Source organism: Manis javanica, chromosome 8, assembly GCF_040802235.1.
Source record: "Manis javanica isolate MJ-LG chromosome 8, MJ_LKY, whole genome shotgun sequence".
Lineage (NCBI taxonomy): Eukaryota > Metazoa > Chordata > Mammalia > Pholidota > Manidae > Manis > Manis javanica.
Genome location: NC_133163.1, coordinates 36,798,450 through 36,815,804, shown reverse-complemented (window position 1 = coordinate 36,815,804; position 17,355 = coordinate 36,798,450). Strand labels below are relative to the sequence as shown.

Below are 17,355 nucleotides of genomic sequence, written 5' to 3'. Positions count from 1 at the left end.
ACTCTTTGTGGCCATTATTACCCTGATACCAAAATCAGACAAAGACATCTCAAGAAAACTACAGACCAATATCTCTTGTGAATGCCAATGCAAAAATCTTCTACAATGTACTAGCAAACCAAACCCAACAGTATATTAAAAGTATTATATACCATGAACAAGTAGGATTTAGTCCCAGAAATGCAAGTGTGGTTCAACAAAGGAAAATTAACATAATATACCACATTAACAGAATAAAGTAAAAAAATACACATGGTCATCTCAATTGATGCAGAAAAAGTATTTGACAGAGTTCAAAACTTCTTCATAATAAAAGCACTGAAAAAAAAATTGTAAAAGAAGGGAACTTCCTTAACATTATAAAGGGCATTTATGAAATATCTTCAATTAACATTATACTCAATGGTGATAGACTGAAAGTTTTCCCCCCAAGATTAGAAACAAGACAAGGACGTCCACCTCTCACCACTGCTAACATTGTATTGTAAGTTCTAGCCAGAGCAATCAGGCAAGAAAAAGTAATGAAAGACATCTAAATTGGAAAGGAAGAGATAAAACTATCTCCGTTCACAGATGACATGATCTTTTCTTCTTTCTTTTTTTAAATTGAAGTATAGTTGATATCAATCTTATATTAGTTTCAAGTATACAACACAGTAATTCAACAATTACTATTAAATCCTCACCCACACTAGTGCAGTTACTATCTGTCAACATAAAAAGATGTTACAGAATCACTGGCTATATTCTCCATGCTGTACTACCATCAGACAATATGATCTTAAAAATAAAAAATCCCAAAGAATCCATAAAAAACCACTAGAGTTAATAAGTGACTTAAGCAAAGTTGCAGAGTGTAAAATAACACAAAAATCAGTTGTATTTCTATACGTCAGCAATGAACAATCTGAAAAGGAAATTAAGATAATTTAATTTACAATAGCATCCAAAAGAATAAAATACCTGCAATACATTTAACCAAGTGAGTGAAAGACTGGCCCACTGAAAACTGTAGAACATTACTGAAAGAAATTAAAGACCCTTATCTTTGACATAGGTTATTTTTCTGTATTAGGATATTTTCTATATGCACATATATGTTACAATACATGTTTCTATTTAAATAATAGTATTTATTTTAATTATTGTTTATCTCTTTCTCAAGAATGTAAGTTCCATGGGGCCAGGGACCTGATTCTGTTTTGTGCACTACTGTATTGCCAGTGACTACAACAGTGTTTATACATACTAGCCAGTTAATAAGTACTTGTTCAATGAAGTAAATATAAGCTTTCAGCCACTAAGATATCAGTCTTACACTAAAGATACTCATGATAACTTGGGGTCAAAGGCCAAAATATCTTTCAGTTCCTAGTCTCAAACCTGGGCTGTCTTAACTTTTAATTCAAAGAGCATCTCAAATCTACCATAATATATTACAATCTGAAAATCCCTTTCAGTAAATTCAGGGAAGGGAATTTCCAATGCTTGTTTTAGAATAAACATTATTAGGTAAGGATTCTGTAGCTTAAGCTTTTAAAACTAATATACACTTTCTATACAAAGTAACCTAAGTTACACAGAAATATAAAAACCACTTCACATAGTAAATTGTGAACTGTATTTTCTTCATTCAAAGCAAGCAAACTAGAAAACTTAATCACCATAGCATGTTTCCCTTCATGGTACTTTCCATACTAGTAGGCTAATATAGAATAACATATGGGCCATGTGCATTTACTGTATACATTTATGATAAAAATTAACTATAACAGTTTCAACTCAATCTATTGTTACATGTCACAACTTGCATCATTTCACAGCTGCAGGCAAACCACAACTTTCCACATAGTTAAGATAAACAAGAAATTTCTGATTTCCTCTGCAGAAACCAGAGTAGAAACAAAAGAAATTTAATAAATCCAGTCTTGGCAGTTTCCAATTCATTAATTCATTCTAATTTCAATCTATCAAAGAACGTTTTCTTTCCTTGTCTCTTGGATAATCTTGCCATATTGCTACAAGGCCCCAGAGAACTTCTGTGTCTGGTGTGGATTCTGTTTTTTAAAAAACCCTATTCAAATCTCCAAATTTGGAAGCAACTAGTCTGGAGTGATGACAGCTCTTCTAGAGCTGCCTCAGCACTTGGAAGAATAAGTAGGGGCAATTGAGTACAGTAATATTCAAAATGCAAAAGACACTGAAACAGAAAACTCAAATTTTTTCACATTGGAAATTTGGTGATTCTGTAAGAGCCCTATTTTCTACTTTTAAAAAGAACTAGGAAGATGGGTTAGAACTACCTTTCTCCCCCTTTCCTCCCCAATAGCAATCTAAGCAACCTTGCTCTCACTTCTGAAATATGTTTGTTGTACTGTCCGCCACTTCCCCTCTCTACTTCTATTCCTACCTAATCCAATCCCTTATTTCTGACAAATAAACTAGCTGGTCTTTTTTAGGCCAAAATTCAATAGTAGGCAGATGTTACAAGAATGTAGATTTGTTCTTTAGTGAAATGTTAATAGATTAAATAATTGTATTTAGCATACAACTTAATTACCAGGTACTATTCTAAGAGCTTTATAATTAGCTAATATAATCATCAGAAAACCATATGGGGTAGGTATTCTAATTTAAGTGAAACTGAGGTACAGAAAACCCCAAGATCAAACAGTTATTAAGTAACAGAGCTGTGATTCAAACACTGGAAGTCTGATAGACAGTTTTGAGCTCTTAAGCACCATACTAAGTTGTCCTTCATGTATAAAGTATGTTGTTTAATTTCTTGTATCCCTAGAATCAAGCAGATTATCACTTGTTTTTTATTTAGGTTTTATTGGAGTGGAGGCTAGGTACAAATTTCACTTAATTTGGGTAGAAGGGGTGTTACAGACAATAATTTATTGTACTCCCCTCTCTTTACAGATTAAGAAACAGAGCCAAGGATACTAAGTAGTATTTAGTATTATTTTCTACTGGCCTATTCTCATGCCTTTCCCAATTTACCATGCTTGTTACTTTATACTTTATACTTCATACAAGGTAATAATTTTAAGTTTGGTAGGGATTTCTATTTCTATTAGAGAAATTATCTGCCGAATTTGTTTTTACCTCTAATAAGGTTTTTATTTAAATAAAATATTTAAGTCTTACATAAAAAGATTAAAGAAAAATTCACAAGTCCTTCACATTATTTTCAAATTAATAAAATTTACCAAACCCCAAACAGATAACATGACCTCCTAGTTGCCTTTTACTTCATACCATATCTAATCTTTTCACTGCACATCCTGTTACTGGAACACTTAACATTTCCTTTGGTTATTCTACCAAACGGTTTTATTCTTACTGCCATGCTTTCCTTAACCATCTTTCATACACATCTAAAATATGTTTTATATTGTAACATTTTCCATTCATATTCTTGAAGTTAGTAATGGCAGTCAAAAAAATGACTTGTAATTAAAGCAATTATAAAAACTGTCTTTAGTTAGAATTTAAAATTCTCAGAGTAATTTAAGTATGGGACAAAGGCAGACACCAGAAAAAAAATTTTATTTGGAATTTGAGGAATGGATATTATACATGTAAACAACAGATGACAAGGATAACACATTTATGATATATATGCCTTGTTCTCATACCCTGTTAGAATGAAAATTTATGTAACCTTTCTGGAAAGCATTTTGTCAATACATAAAAGAGCTTAATGTTCATATACATTGACCTAGTAATCTCTCTCCTAGAATTTTATACCAAAGACAATAGAAATGTGGGACAGATTCATATATAAGAACATTTATCATAAAATTATATATGCCACACAATGAACAAATCAATATTGATTATAATGTAGTAACTTAAAATATGGGTTTTTGGAGCTATGTAGACCTGGCTCTAGCCATTTACATGCATTTATTGGGAGTCTAAAAATGTAAATAACAGAAATCAATTTAACTCAGTTTATAAAAAAGAAAAGATGTATTATAAGGATACAGAATATCTCACAGAATCCTAAGGCAGAATGAGGCTAAGCTTCAAGTAACTGAACCTATAAATTCAACAGTCACAGGACCATCTCTTCTATTTACACATCAGCCTCATTTTTTTTCTGCATACCAGCTTTTCTGAACTTCAGTTCACATGGTAGATGAGGTTTCTGAATTTACTTCTTTTTCATTGAGGGAAAACTGCCCAAACTCAGTACCTATTCTTGGCTCCTGATGGGTGAGAATGTGTAAAGAAAACACAGCTGCCATACAGGCAAGGGAACTTTTAGAGGGTTGTGAGTTAGGCAGACTCCCCAAACAACACCTACTTCTCCAGGTGTGGGACTATGTATCAGTTTCATAATCTCTTTGCATCGCAGTTTCCTCATCTATAAATGGAGTAATACCTACAGCAAGGACAACCCTATAGTATAAAAACTATTTTGCAGGAATATGAAAATATTTCATTCATTAAGAATGTTTTTGGAGGGTCACAGATATGGTTGCCATTAGAACGGGTAAGCTAACAATGATACACATCTATAAATATGCATGTGGCCACAGAAGAAGAATCCAAAACGCAGCTGGTGAAACCAGAGCAGCTCCCCATAAACTAGCAAGAAAAGGTTCTAGGTTTAAGAAAATTGCTTATCCACTGGGACTGACCACTTAAGATGCAACTGTTTGCTACCCAGTTCAGTCCGTTATAATTGCAATTTTTGAAGCAGTTAAGTCATTGTGGATAAATAACAACAAAAAAGAGTCACTAAAGAAAAAAAATTAAGCTAGAAAGCTCTGCTGAAATAGAAATACCTGCAAAAACAACTCACAACCTGAAACACTCAGTGCCTTTGTCACCAGAACTCAGCTCTGAAACACACACCAAATCAGAATCCACCTCAGGTGTTACATGGTTTATGCCTGACCCCAAGCTCAGGGACCACAGCAGTCCCATTCAGACGATGTAGACATAGCAGCAGAAGCTGAAATAGTATGCACAAGAACCACAGGATGTGTGAAGGTGCAAATAATGATGACAAAATCATTTAAGGGTTAACTGTGACACAGAATATAACTTAAATTAAGTTTTTCCTTTACATATTCTAATGTACAGTTTGACCAGTCACATCAGTGATTAAAACAAACTGTGAATATAATCCAAACAATATTAAATGACTGATGAAGAGGCAGAAATAGAAGTATTAAGATGACTTTGATGATTTATAAGGGTGTTTATAAAAAACAAAAATAGACTAAATATATGAACACTGATGAGACTGAAATCTGAAAAAATATGTGTACATATATAAATATTTATATGTATACACATATATATTTGGTTTAGCTTTTCCAAATTAAAATCAGCTTAATTAGGATGGTATATGGAAGCATGTGCTTCCCCTTCTCCCGCCCCTCACACCCCCACCTTTAAAAAATTTCCCAGAGCTGCAATAAAATACCTGTCTTTTATGACAAAAAGGAAGATTTTCTAGGAATTTTTACTGATAGGAAAATTTACCACATATTAAAGTTCTCCAGAGAAAGGATGTGTATATATGCAAAGAAAGAAAGACATTTATTATAAGGAATTGGCTTTTGTATTGAATTTATTTTAAGGATTGTGTACACTGGTAAGTCCAAAATCTACAAGGTAGGAAAGCAAGCTGGAGACCCAGGGAAGAGTTGATGATGTAGCTGAAGTCCAAAGGCAGTCTGCTGGCAGAATGCCCTCTTCCTTAAGAGAAGACAGTCTATTTTTCTCTTATGACCTTCAAATGATTGAATAAAGCTCTACCCACATTGTGTAAGGTAATCTACTGATTTAAATGTTAATGTCATCTAAAGAATATCTTCATGGATACATCTAGAAAATGACCAAAAATCTGGGAACCATGGCCTAGTCAAACTGACACCATCACACATTATATTAAAATTAACCATCACACATTATATTAAAAAAGAATAAATTCCATATATAACAGGGTCCCAATTATTTTCAAATTGTAAGGAAACTTTTAAAAAGTTAATACTAGCTTTTTCCTATTCTCTTTATTTTCCAAGTCTTCTGTAAAATTCAGTACTTATCTTGCTTGTACTCTTAGCAGCATTCAACAATATTAACTATTTTCCTCTTCTAGAAACACCCTCTCTCTTTCACTTGTGGTTTCCCTTTTAGTATATGTACTTCTTATGGTATTTTCCAATCTACAACCCTCTCTTCAGCAAACATCCCCACCTAGACCCAGAAGCGTGGCCCTAGAGACATGCTCATACTGTGTGATACTGTTCTCCTGACCATAGCTATTGTATCAGGCATGAACACGGCACTAGGAAAGCAAATTCAGTGGCTGAGGTAAGCCGTTTATTTTTCCTAATAGTAATTTGAAATAAGGTCAGAAAGTCGGTCTCTGTTGTTGTGTGTGGATTTGGAATCGATGTATAATTAGGGGTGAGGCTGACATGCACATGGCAAGGCAGAGAGAGAGAGAAGAAAGCAGCAGAAATGAGAGACCATGCAACCCAAGAAATGAAGATGGATTTCATTTCTTTAGTGTGATAGGATTCCAGAGCCTCACTCCAATGCTTCAGGAGACCTGGCAGCACTTTCTTTTTTTTTTTTTTAATTTTATTTTGGTATCATTGGCAGCACTTTCTTTCCCTTGACCTCCATGAGATACCCCTCTAGTCTTCAAATATATTTCCTTTTTTTTTATGCTTAAGCTACTTCAGATGGTTTACTAGGAAGTGCGCGCACGCGCACACACGCGCGCGCGCACACACACACACACACACACACACACACACACAGCCTTAGACACTAAGGTATTTTCTTATCTCTCAAACTGCTACTTGTCAAATTCTGTTTCAGTTTCTTTTTACTCTCTGCATTTCTTAAATAAATATTGACGGCTTTAAAGTCTTTTTTCTCCTAGACTCTCAGTTTGTCTTACTGTGTGTACTCTCCCAGGGCGATATCATCCATTCTCGTCACTTAATTCCACACCAATGTATGCTGATGACACCAAACCTGTCCAGGTCTCTTTCATGTACAGAATGGCCTCCCAGGTAGTTCCAGGGGGCCATCTTATAGACATCTCAAACTCCACATTATCTAAAACAAAATTCATCTCCATGGTCTTGCTGCTTTCCCCAAATCTGACCTGCTTTTAATATTTTCTATCTCTATAAATCAAACGAGTATTTCTCAGCTTTCCAAATATAAAATCTGGGAATAATCCTTTTCTCATTTTTCTTCTTTATTGCCATATCCAATTAATCACCATGTCTTGTCAACTCTACCTCTTCATATCATTCATTTTTCTCTACTGCCACTGACACTATCTAAGGTCAGTTATGTAAAGAAAAAGTACAAAGTTTTTCTGTAAAGAAACAAATAGCTTTGTGGACTATTTAGTCAATGTCACAATTACTCAACTCTGCTGTTGTAGCACAGAAGTACCACAGACAATCTATAAATAAATGAACATTTACATGCAGTCATTAAAATTTTGAATTTCATGTAATTTACATGTGTCAAAAAATATTCTTTTGACTGTTTTCAACTATTTAAAAATGTAAAAGCCATTCAGAGTTCACAGGTCATTTAAATCAGGCAGAAGGCCATTGTTTGTAGTTGCCTGTTCCAGGTCCCCATCATCTCTCCCTTAGACTGGTGAAGTAATCTCTTACCAGGTCTGTATTCCCTGCCTCCAGTCTTGCTCCTCTCTAGTCCATTCTTTGTACTAAAGACACTAAACTCTTCCTAAAACACCAACCTAATCTCTTCAAGCAAATGGAACATATTGTTTTATTCACCCTGATATTTGTAGGTCTTATGTTATTGCCTAGCACTTAATAGAAATGAAGAGATTGTATTTGTGAAATTGAATGTCATTACCTGATTAGAGCTTTTTAGTCAACAAGAGAAGAAAAAATGTATAATTGCAGCATAAGAAATATACTTGTCATTATTCTCAGTTGATATGATTTTCTCTACAAGGAACAGAGAATATACATACAAATTATTAAATTAATGAAGAGTTGTTGTATATGTGATCAATATGTAGAAATTAAGTGTGTTCTGCTATTCCAGGTACAAAAAAGTTAGAATATTTGAATGCTAATAAATTATCATTTATAACAGTAAGAAAAATGTAAACTAACTAAAAATAAATCTAACAAAAGATATGCTTGACCCATATGGAGAAAGTTATGAAATTTAATTGAAATACATTTAAGAAAACCTAAATAAATAAGATTTACCATATTCAAAGGTAAAAACATTGTAAGGCTTTCAAGTCTCTCTATGTTAATTTATAAATTCACTGAAATTTCAATAAAAGTCCAGAAAGGGTTTTTCATGGAAATTAAAGAGCTGATTCTAAAATGTGTACTGAAAACAAATATTCAAAAATAGCCAATACAATCTTGAAGAATATGGTAGAGAACTTTCATAAACAAATATCTAGACTTACTCTAAAGCAATTAAGATAATATTGATAAAGAAATAGACCAGAGAAACAGTGAACAGAGAACCCAGAATCAGACCCAAACACATATGGGAACCTGATATGTAACATATGGGGCATTACAGATAAATAGAGAAAGGATAAACTATTCAAAAATGGTACTAGGTCAATTATCTATTTATATGAAAAAACTAAATTTGTTCCATATATCACAACATATACAAAACCAACTGAAGGTGGATCAAAGACATAAATGTGACAGTTTATCTTACCAATAAAAAAAGCAAAAGGATTTTTCTTTAAGAACTAGACAAAATCTAAAGTACATATAGAAAAACAAGCAAGAGCAATTTTGAAAAAATATTGTATTTATAAAACTATAATAAGTACATTGTTATAGAACTTGCACATAAATATCAGATATATCAATTCTATATAAAAATATGGATATAAATCCAAATATATACCTATACTTAATATATGATAAAAATAACAGTAAAAGTCAGGAGGGAAAAATGGATTACTCAATAAGTGATGCCTTTGGGAAATAATCAGGTTGAATTCCTTCCTGAAAGCAAGAGATGGTTCAAAGAGTTAAGCATAATAAGTGAAACATGAAAGTACTATAAGAAACCACGGTAGAAGGCCATTCTAAATATTACATAAAACTCAGAAACCATGAAATACTAAGGAAAAATTTCCACTTGAAAAAAAACATAAAGGCAGAAGAGAAGTAACAATTTAGGAAAACATGTTTCCAAATCACACCGCAAAGACTAATTTCACCACAATTATTAAGGGTTCAAACACAATTAAGTAACCTAAGAGAAACAGAAACATGTGTCCATGCAGAAACTTATACAAAAATATCCATAGAAACATTATTTAAAATAACCAAGAAGTGAACCTTCAGCAGATGAAAGGATAAACAAAATGGGGTATATCCATCCATGGAATATTACTCAGCAATAAAAAGGAATGAAGTACTGGTACATACTGTAATACAGATGAATCTTAAAACATTATGCTAAGTGAAGGAAGCCAGTCACAACAGACTACATTTTGTATGCTTCCAGTTAAAAATGTCCAGAGTAGACAAATCTACACAGACATAAAGTGGATTTGGGGTTGCTTGGGAGGAAATGGGGAGTGACTACTACAGGTATGAGGTTTCTTTTGGGGGTGATGAAAATGGTCTAAAGTTGGTTGTGGTGATAACTGCATAACACTATGAATATACTGAGAGCCACGGAACTGTATATTTTAAATGGGTAAATTGCACAATATAAGAATTATATATCATTAAACTGTTATATATTAAAAACAAAAAATACAGTAAGTAGAGACGAGAAGATTTGTTTCTGTCCATAAAGAACTATTGTAAGAACATTCTACTGTAAACAACCAGAAAACTAGACAAATTACATGAAAAACTGCTTCCAGATACTGGGAAATAAGCAGCACAGAAATTGCAATTCAAGAGAAAGGGAAACAAATGGGATGAGCCCTGATTGCCCTGGCTTGCTGCTGGAGGCTACATCATAGGAGGAACCAAAACAAAGTCCAGCATTCTCACTGAGTCAAGGGAGGGAGACTGGAGTTCCTGAAGGCCACAACAGCTATAATTTACAGGAAAGAAAAGTGGAGAGAAATATCTGCATAGAGAATGAGCCCCTGCAAATTGTTGGCTGAGTACTAATCTGTGTGTGCCTGGGGCCAAAGTCCACCATACTGCGGGGTGGGGGGGATGGGGGGAAGCGGGGGCGGGTAACTACCAGAAAGTAGTAGGACAAACAATTCCAAAAGCACACATGGGTCTAGAATTTTGTTCCCACCAGGCAGAGTACTGAGGGAACTGGGGAGTCTTTAGAAGGTTATTACCATAGTAATGAGGCCAAATTAGCTCTAGATGATGGTCATACTGGACCATTCAAGCAAGCCTAACGAGATGAAACTGACAAGTAATTTAACGATACACCAGAACAAAGTCCAACACTATTTAAAGGAATATGGAAAAATCTAAAACTCAGCAAAAATTACCAAGCAAAGAAGCAGACTATGATACATAAACAGGAGAAATATTAGAATCACACAAAGATGACAAAATGATGGGTTTACTGGATAAACACCTAAAAGAAGCTATTAAAATCTCATAAGCATACTCAAGGATAAAAGGAAACAGGAACATAATAAGCAGAAAAATGGAAGATTTTAAGAAGACTCAACTGGAGCTGCTAGATATAAAATATACAGTATCTGAAATATCCCATTCTAGTTATGAGTTTGCCAGAAAATTAGACACTGCAGAAGATCAGTGAACTTGAAGTCATAGCAACAGAAGCTATCCAGAATGAAGCACAACAGGCAAAAATACTACAATCATCATCATCATCAGAGCATCAGTGATCTCTGAGTGACCAGTGTTAAATAGTCTAACATCCATGAGACTGAGCTTCCATTAGAGGAGGATGTGGGGACAAAGGGGAGAAAAAAAATATTTCTAGAAATAATGCTAGGATACAAAAATAATAACAATGTATTGTGAGTTCTTTAACGTATGAAGATGTAAAATGAATGACAACAATAATACAAAGGAGTGGGAAGGGGAAAATGGAAGTACATTGTTGCAAGGTTCTTATCATACTTGACATGCTGTAACATTATTTGAAAGTAGAGCAATGACTTAAAAGAAACTAAACAAAAAGTTATAGTTCAAAAAAATTAGTAAGTAAAATACCAACAATCTAATAGAAAAAAAAAAAGAAATGCTTTGAATAGGCAGTACTGGCAGAGTCAATTTGTTAGGTAAATTATGCTATGTCAACACACTGGAACACCATGTAAATGTGAAAAAACTAGATATCTTTATATATAATAAGGAAAGTGCTAATACAAAGAGAGGCAGTATAATACAGCAGGACAGTATTATTTTGCAGCCAAACTCCCTGGGTTTCAATTCAGGCTCTGTTATGTACTTGCAGAGTCCCCTTGAGCAAATTGCTTAACTTCCCTCTGCTTCAATTTCTTCTGTAAACCAGTGATATTACTCATAGGATTTTATGGGGACTGAAAGAGTTAAGTCATGTAAGGCATTTAAAACAATCTCAAGTACAAAATTAGTATTGATTATATGTTTGGTAAAAGAAAAAGAAAGTCTTCACAATATATTCCCAAGTAAAAACAGCAAGGTCCAGAATAGTATGTTATTTATATGAAAAATAAACAATGTATGTCCACAAAAGTAGAGACTATCTCTAGAAGGCTAAACAAGAAATCCTTCTGGAAGAGATCCTAGTTCCTGTAGAACAGAAAGAGAAATGTACTCTCCTCTTCAGATTTTTAAGTAAATATTGAATTTTCTACAATGGATTGCCTATTCAAATAAGTAAATATAATTTTAAATCAAGAATTCATAAACACTTTAAGATCACGAAAACGTGCACTTTGAACACAAGTATCATGCTAGGTAAAAAGAAATCAAGAAGCAAACCAATTTGATTTTTTAATAACCTGTGTTTCTTCCCAGAATTATGACAATGATCAGTTTCCCTGGGCTCTTGAAGACTTTTCTGGCCTTTGTCGTTAGTGACCTACTTCTGTAACTCTTACTTCTTGCCTTTCTTCCTTTTATCTTTTCATGATCTCACACATATCTTCCTTTATTATTTCAATAAACTATATCTTAGATGCTTTTCTTTTCCAAAGCTCTAATTCCGTTCACTGAATTTTTCATTTATGGTAGGAAGACAGAGAAAAAGGAAGGGTGATCAAATCAGTATTTGATTTCAGTCAAAAACTTTGTTCAAAATACAAACTTTGTGGGTACTGCATATGTATACACATACACATTAGCCTTTCAAGACAAAAAGTTGTTTTTGTATTTTAAGAACACAATCATATCTATCTAAAAAAATATTATGGCAAAGATTCTTTTAAAATCATTAAGTGATTTGAAAAGTTTTCTGTGTAATCACTGGAGTCTGACTGTAAGTTTTAAATTTGGCCTCTGACTTACTAGCTGGGTTATATTGAGTAAATTACTTCACTCCACCTCAGTTTCCTAATCTGTAAAACTGTATTAATAATAGGGCCAAACACTGGGATGCTGAAAGACAAAACTAAATGAGGTAATAGACACTTGGATGTCTGACCCATAGTCTAACCTTAATAAATGTTAATGTTAGTAATAATAAAACTATTATTATTATTAAAAGTCATAAAGGCATATGGATTAGGAGGGAGTGGGTTTGGCTATAAAGTGTGTGATGACAGTAATTTTTAAAAAATGAAATTCATCTAAAACTTTGATGTTACTAAATCAAATATAGAATTAGAACTCACATACCATATTATTTAACAATTAAGAATTTTTATTTCTGGAAAGAACATAAATACAAAAAGGAAACTTTATTTTTTATTTTAGATTATTCTTCAAGGGACTATGTTCTTAAAATCTGATGCTCCTTATTTCTTATTTTTTCCCAATTTGGGCTATAAAAATGCCAATGAAGAATATGAGAGCAATAATTATTATCCTGGCCAATGGATCTCAAGTTATTTAATACCTGGAGAAATGCCAAAACACTTTCCATTTTGCATCACCATAAAATTAAAAAAAAAATTCTTCCAATATCAAGTAACTGCTCAGCACCATAATGTTCCAATTACTCTTTTTTTATTATAACATACCTGAAAAAGATCCAAAGACTGGATTGCAAAAGAGCTTAGACAGCAATGTTGGAGAAACATAAAATACATTATAAGGATCAAGAGTTAATTTTACCTAAACTTCCATAAAATGGGGAATTTCCATAAAATGCAATCCCCTCACTTATCTAATGGATCAGAATGGAGGAAAGTGGAAGTAAAATGCAGAAATCTGCACTTTATATAAGCCTCCAGGTAATTTTTTGTCTACTGTCATTTTAAGAACAAATGAGAAAAAAATGAAACAGAAAGGGTTAATTAAAAAGGCTCTGTGTCAGAGGTGAAACTCAAGCAGATTTCAAGTAGGAACATTATGTGGCAGGGAGGAATGGAGTAGCTCTTCCAAACCAAAGGGATGGTATGTGAGATAACTCAGTTTCCAGATATGTTTCAACATCCGAAGCATAGAGAAGTAACCACACCTGCTCTGAATAAGCAGTAGGGGCAGAGAAGTAAAGGGCTGTCAACCAAAACAGCTATTAATTAGAAAAACATCAGGCTTTCATTGTTTAATTCTTATCCTAGTTTCCAGTATTTTTTTTCCCATTACATACTCTAGAAATATAAGCCTCCAAAGTACTGCAATACTGATAGAGAAGTGGACCAAAACAACTTCAGCAAAGGAAGGTACTTTTGTTTTCAATTCAACATAAGGATTAAAAGAAAAGCAAAAAGGTAAAAAAGTCTTTTTTTAACTGACTACAGTCAAACATTTACAAAGAACTCTTAGGTAACTTTCAAAATAGTTAACCAAAGGATAAATTTATTCAAGTTTAAAAGTTTATTCAAATTTAGCATGAAAATATGTAAAATAAGACATTTAAATTAATTTACAAGATTAATTCTAATGTAACTGGTCAGTTTCCACATCTGTAAAATGACAGTTTGAGACTAGGTGATTTCTAAAGTCCTATTTAGCTCAAATTCTAAAACTGTACAACATACAAATTCACCAAACTTTGAATTAAATATACTAGGTTGTTTAAAAACTATAAATGTAAGCCTATTCTGGTAATTCAAATAACCCTGAAATGTTAGAATATTGATAGCTGCATCCCATAAACAACCCAGCAACACTATTTTCACATTTCCGGTTAGCATGTGCTCTGAATGAATGATGAGTGAAAACTATCTTCTGTTACTTGGACTGCTAATATTAATAGCACACAATACAGCTACTCATTTAGGAGGAGTTATAAAACTTATAGTTACAGAATCCTAAAAGTCTCATGAAAATAAGAGAAACATCATTAGCTAAACAGTAAATACCATGCCAAACATAACTCAATGACAATCTTAAATTGCAAATTAATTAGATTAAATGAAATTTGAGATATTTATTCATCATGCAAAATAGGCAGCATTACATTACAACCTGAAAACCTCTATGTATCTCTTCTGGTTAAATGGGAAAAAACTGTCCATGGTACTTTTCATTGGTAATTCTGCCATTCTTACTATGCACATTACATATTTTCCTTGTTACTATTATAAGAGAGATACACTGCACAGAAGTGTCCATGGGGACAAGATTTTATCTATACTGAAATTAAATCTAGGATAAGTAAGCTTATCATAATGGAGTTTTACATGGATATGTATTTCTCAATGTAAGATGATTTCTTACTGTAATGGGGGAAAAATGAGGAAGTCTGATTCTTTAGAGTCTCCATAATTATAAACTTTATTCTTAAATTAAGGCACTGGTCTGCAGGACGAACAAATCTCCTTATAGTTTAAAGACAGATAAAACAAGACAGCAGTGTAAGAATAAATTTTGCTTCTATATCAAAGAGAATTAGATTTTAAACTAAGTAACATATAAAGACCATGAAAAATTGAAAAATGGGAAGCCAAAAAGTAGGCAAAATAAAAAACGTTTACCATTAAAAATTCATCTCTGATTGTCACACTGACCCTGCTGTCATATTTGCCATTTTACAAACCCACTAGTCTGACCAACGACCTCAATTTTAAGAATAACTTTAAAACCACGCATTTTTAAAGCTAATGCAACAATAAGACTGCAGTAGGTCAACAATTTATACCACAGATTAGTGATCCAGAAGATAATTAAACTCTGTGTCTATCAGCAATTAGCAACCAGACTTCTTAAAAAGAGAACTCACGCTGTGACCAGTTAAGTTCCATAAAGGATGGCTTTCGTTTAAGAGTCATTACTTCATTGCCCGGCACGACTGTGCTTGTTTTGGAATTACACTATGGTTTTAGAAACTTTGGCTCAGAGTAAAGCTAAGACTTCACCTGTGCCTGAAAAGAATCAATTTGGAGGAAGGTGCCGTTTATTACGGTGAAACTGGGTCTTAGTTACCTAACGATTATAAGGACACTGTAAATAGTCACAAATATATTGCGTGCATCTCAAGAATTAAAACCATTTAAAAACTCAACAGAAGCCCAAGGATAATACATTACTCCACGAACAGTGTTTCCTTTAAGTTGTAAGAAAAACATTACTATTTTAGAGTTTGTAGGCTAAGACTCCAGTTTTCTCCTGATCATTTAATATTTCTAAACCTAGAAAGAGCTTGTTTGCGGGTACTGCGAAACCTGTGCAACGAGGGTTTCGGGAGGGGAACCGCCCAATTAAAATAACTGTGAGAGCGAAGAGAACTCCGAGGTCTGGAACTCCCCCAGGCTGAGCTGGCAAGGAGAGGGAACCTTACCTGCCAGCGGCCATAGGTGAGGAGGATCATGGAAATGGGGATGGCGGTGCCGGACATGGCATGCGTGGAGGGCATGCTGTACTCGGAGTTGTAGAAGACCTCCAACTTGACCACGGGCGGCGAGGCGGGCCGCGGCCAGCGGAAGATGTCTTTGGTGCACTGGCCCAGGTACATGACCAGAACCCAGATGGCCACGAGCCTCCGGCCCACCAGGGGGTCCAGGTTCCAGAACCAGAAAGGGAAGAACAGGATGTAAAAGAGTTCGTTGCCCAGCTCCGTACCGAAGCAGAACAGGTAATAGAGCGGCCAGTTGCTCACGTGGGCCGGCTGGCCCTCCTCGCCCGTCAGCGAGTTGCGGCGCAGGGCGCCCGCGCGCCGCGGCGAGGCCGGGCCCAGCTCGGTGGCCAGCCCGTTCCCCATGCCGTTGGGGGCTCCGCCGCCGCCGCCGCCGCCGCCTCCGCCTCCCCGCTTGGCGGGGCACTGATTGCGGTCGCTCCTGGGCGGCTGGGGGCCTCCGGACGTCCCTGGCTGCCGCTCTCGGCGTCGGGAGTCTCCGGCCAGGGGCGCCTCCGCCTTCTCCTCATCCTCCCTCGGGTCGACGGCTGCCGCGGCGGAGCGACTCTGGGTCGCTTCCACCCCGCACAGCCGCTGGAAACGGGCCACTTTCTGCGGCTCCTGCAGCCACCCAACAAGCTGGGCCAGGCGCTGCCTCAGCGACATGGTAACGGGACTTGCGCAGCCCGCGGACCGGGGCACGGCGGCGGGAGGACGGGCCGCCCCGGGCGCAGCCCCGAACGGTCCCCGCGCGCCTGGCCAGCGGCAGCGGCGCCTCGCTCCACCGGTTCGGTTCTGGCGTGTGACGGCGCCACAGGCCGGAGCGGCCGCCGCGCGCCTCCGCCCCGCGCGCCCCTCCCTCGCCGCGCGCGCTCCGCCACCGCGCGCGGCTTCCGCGCGCCGGCGCGCACCGCGCCCCACCCACGACTGCCCCTCTGGGAGGTGCCGGGCCCGGTGGGTCCGCCCCGAGCTCTCGGGCGGCGCCTGGGTGCTGAGGCTCGGCGGGTGGCTGCCCCGAGGCTCGCCTCCATACCCACCAGGCGTCGCGGCCCTCGGCAAGAGGGACGTTGCGCGGCCTCCTTCCCCAGCTCCAGCTCTGGTTCCCCGCTGGCTGTTGTAGCCGGCTTCCCTCTGAGGAGGGCCGACCCGCAGAGGCCACCATCCCGGTGCACGCTTCGGCGGTGCCGCGGGCCAACCACCGGGCAGTCTTGCTGGCACGGAATCAAACGGTGAATGGTGAACGGAGGCGAAATTAATCACCGTACGTCCGGAATCGCTGGACTCGAGTAATTACATGTGACTACAGAGCTGTCTGATATAGAGTTGGTGTCCTGAAAGCCGCGAGCCAATTGATCAGTGGTGGCAAGACTAGGTGTAGATGCCAGGACAACTTTGTGTCATAGATAAAATATTTTGGTACAAGTTAAGAGATGACAGTTATATTTGACT

General features: G+C 36.5%; 1 protein-coding gene across 2 annotated transcripts in view; it reads right to left on the bottom strand.

Annotated features, from left to right (window-relative positions):
- SGPP1 (sphingosine-1-phosphate phosphatase 1) overlaps positions 1 to 16,801 on the bottom strand; it is a 37,197-nt gene extending 20,396 nt beyond the window's left edge. The window contains exon 1 of one of the 2 annotated variants that reach the window (XM_073242284.1): positions 15,853 to 16,801. In XM_073242284.1, coding sequence (XP_073098385.1) covers positions 15,853 to 16,572 — 720 coding nt within the window. In that variant the 5' untranslated portion in view covers positions 16,573 to 16,801. The remainder of the gene's footprint in view (positions 1 to 15,852) is intronic. The other variant, XM_017658104.3, reaches the window with a different exon arrangement.
- Between the last annotated feature and the right edge of the window lie 554 nt (positions 16,802 to 17,355).